Below are 3,330 nucleotides of genomic sequence, written 5' to 3' on the forward strand. Positions count from 1 at the left end.
ATTTTTTTTTTTTTTTTTTTTTTTTTGTACCTGGGATTGAACTTGGGTCTGGCAGGCACCGGAACCACTGAAACAAATCCCCAGCCCTACAATGGTATTTTTTAAAAGCAAAAGATTCTAATTTTGACGTGGTTCCATTTTATCAAATTTTTCTTCTTTTACAGATCATGCTTTGATATTCTACCTAATAAATCAGCCTGGCCTGTGTTCACAAAGATTTTTTGCTTTCTTCTAGAAGTTTTATAGTCTTGCCTTTTCTATTTAGGTCTGTAATCCATTTTGCATTAATTCTCATATATGCTATGAGATAAGGTCATAAGTTATCACTATTTTACAGGTAGATTATTGCATTGTTTCATCGTCATTTTGATGAAAAGATTGTTTTTTCTTAACTGAATTTCCTTGGCACCATGGTAAAAATGCGGCTGACCATCAATGTGTGGGTTTATTTCTGGATTCTTTGTTCTCTTCCACTGACCCACGTGTCTGTTCTTACCCCAGTATCACACTGCCTTAATTCTTGCAGCTTTGTATTAAGCTTTGAAATCAGGAAGTCTGTGTTCTGAAACTTCTTTTTTTTTAAATCGTGTGTGTGGCTGCTCTTGGTCCTTCGCATTTCCATATACACTGTAGGATCAGCTTATTAATTTCTACAAAAATAAGCCTCCTGGGATTCTGACAAAGTTGGAATGAATCTATAGACCATGAGGAGGTCTTTTTAATCCTCAAAAATTGTCTGCTCCCATTAGCAAAGGTGGGCAGCTGGAGTCACAAGGAGAGGAGAAGGACTGCGGGGAGGCCAGTTCTCTCTGGGAAATTCCTGAGTGAAGTGTTGCAGGCCACATTCTTTCCCCATTAGGAAATTCTGCAGAGGGGATGGTGGTAGACCAGAAGATGAATTACCATCAATCAGCAGAAAGCAAGGCTTTCAGATATTCTTGGAACAAGACCCGTTATTCTAAGAGTTCACTCAGTATTAACTGAGAGCCCTAGGAGAAAGAAATAAATAATGTCTTGGCTGCCTATCGCAGGAGGCTGGTCTTGACCCCATTACCGTGGCATGATCGAAGTGAGGTTCATAGTGCCCTCCAATTCCATAGTTCACCACCTGGAGATACTCTGCATGAGGAGGCTGGACATCAAGGCCTGTGAGGGCAGCGATGCGGTGGTCAAGGGTCACCAGCACTGGATCAATGGTGTCCTTCAGCCAGGCACTAAAACATCATAGATTGCAACATCAGTGATCTGATGCTGGAAATGACTACATGATTTCTGTGAATGAACGAATGAATGAACAAATGATACATGTCAACAACAGAGGAAAGAAAGGAAGGGCAGGAGGGAAGAAAGGCAGCTATGAATGATCACCTACTCACCCCTTACATTAGGTCTGTCCAGTCCACTTTGTCCTCTATCAACATTCATGTTCATTCACTCCACAAACATTCTCTGAGGCTCACTGAATGTAAGCCCAACACTGGGTGCTAAGGCTACCAAAAATGAAGGTTCACAGCACCCAGGACTGTGATACAAGGGGGAAGATCTTGCCCTTAAAGCCACTATGTTGCACAGACATCTACAAAAGAAGGGATCTGGGTGCAATGGAGAAAGCTTAGGATTTAAAGTAGGAAGACTGCTTGGCACAGTGATGCAATGCGGTGGTCCCAGCTGCTCAGGAGGCTGAGGCAGAAGCATTGCTTGATCCCAGGAGTTTGAGACCAGCCTGGGCAACATAACAAGATCCCATTTCAGTGAGGGAGGGGGATTGAGACTGTAAGACTAGTCCCTGACCCTCTTGGTGATCCTAAATCAGATTTTGTTTGTTTATTTGAGACCTGGGGATTGAACCCAGGGCCTTTGCACTGACCTACATTGCAAGTCCTTTTAAATTTTTTTTGTTTTGAGAGAGGGTCTCACTAAATCACCCAGGCTCAGCTTGAACTTGAAATCCTTCTGACTCAGCCTCCCTAGAGGCTGATTACAGGTGTATACAACTATGTCCAACTCTAAATCAGGTATTTGACTTCTCAGGGTCATTATGCTCATCTATAAAATGGAGACAACAATAATATCTACTTTGTTCACTGGTGACGATTGGGAGAGAAACTCTTTCTTTTTTTTGGTTTTTTCGAGACAGGGTCTCACTATGTAGTTGAAACTGACCTGGAATTCACTATGTAGCCCAGGCTGGTCTCGAACTCACAGCGATCCTCCAGCCTCAGCCTCCCGAGTGCTGTGATTATAGGCGTGCGCCACCACGCCTGGCTTGGGAGAGAAACTCTTAAGAAGATACTTTGTAAACTACATATATGTTTGTGATTACGGTGAAACCCTGGAATCTGCTCCTTGACTCTGCTCCAAGACAAACCAGGATAGGTCAAAGACCACAAAGCATAACTCAGTCTCTTCTGCATATCTTGTTGAGGTTCTGACAAAGCAGAGTTTTTTTTTTTTTTTGGTACTGGGGATTGAACTTGGGTCCTTGTGCTTGCAAGGCAGGCCACTGAACTGCTGAGTTAAATCCCCGGCAAAGCAGAATTTTTGGAATCAGAATTGAAGTGTCTGAGAAATGAGGACAAGCTTCCCAAGCAAAGCCAGTGAGCCTCCTGGGGAGAACATAAGAGTTTGACGGAAGAGCTTTGGCATACTGGAACCACTCCTTTGTTCTTTAAATGATGGATTTGTGCGTTCATTCATCTGTACAGAGTACATGCAGATTACGTCACACGCTAGCATATTACCTTCAAAGAGTTAATGGGCTGGGTGGAGAGGAAAAACAAATACAGTTAAGGAAAATTAGCGTGAAAAAAAAAAAGAAGTAGACTTTAAAGTACAGAGGAGGTGGTGGCGCACACCTGAAGTCCCAGCACTTGGGAGGCTGAGGTAGGAGGATCGCCTCAAGTTCAAGGCCAGCCTGAACTACACAGGTACACAGGAGACCCGTATCCGAAAAACAAGTCCAGAGGAAGGAGAAGTTAATTCTACTGAGGCACTTAGCTGAGATGATGACATTGAAACAAAACTTTGAAGGGTATGTACTGTACAGCTTCTTTTTTTTTTCCTCATTGAGTTTATTGGTACATTTTAGGTATACAGCACAGCTACATTCATCATTGGGATCTTGTACTTTTACAGGACAGGTAGGTATGTACAGTTTCAACAGGTGGAAAAGAGGCAGAGCACTCCCGCCTGAAGAAACGGCATAAGCACAGACATGGATGCATGACAATAAATAATACATGCAGGCTGGGCGTGATGGCACACGCCTGTAATCCCAGCACTCGGGAGGCTGAGGCAGGAGGATTGCTGTGAGTTTGAGACCAGCCTGGG

General features: G+C 43.3%; 1 protein-coding gene across 1 annotated transcript in view; it reads right to left on the reverse strand.

Moving 5' to 3' along the window:
• Positions 1-3,330, reverse strand: part of P4ha3 (prolyl 4-hydroxylase subunit alpha 3) — a 29,895-nt gene that overhangs the window by 8,035 nt on the left and 18,530 nt on the right. Inside the window, exon 9 of the mRNA XM_010603343.3 lies at positions 1,055-1,214. Within this exon, the coding sequence (XP_010601645.1) occupies positions 1,055-1,214 (160 nt within the window). The remainder of the gene's footprint in view (positions 1-1,054; positions 1,215-3,330) is intronic.

Source organism: Fukomys damarensis, unplaced genomic scaffold (genome assembly GCF_012274545.1).
Source record: "Fukomys damarensis isolate Sample0158 unplaced genomic scaffold, DMR_v1.0_HiC HiC_scaffold_16, whole genome shotgun sequence".
Classification (NCBI taxonomy): Eukaryota; Metazoa; Chordata; class Mammalia; order Rodentia; family Bathyergidae; genus Fukomys; species Fukomys damarensis.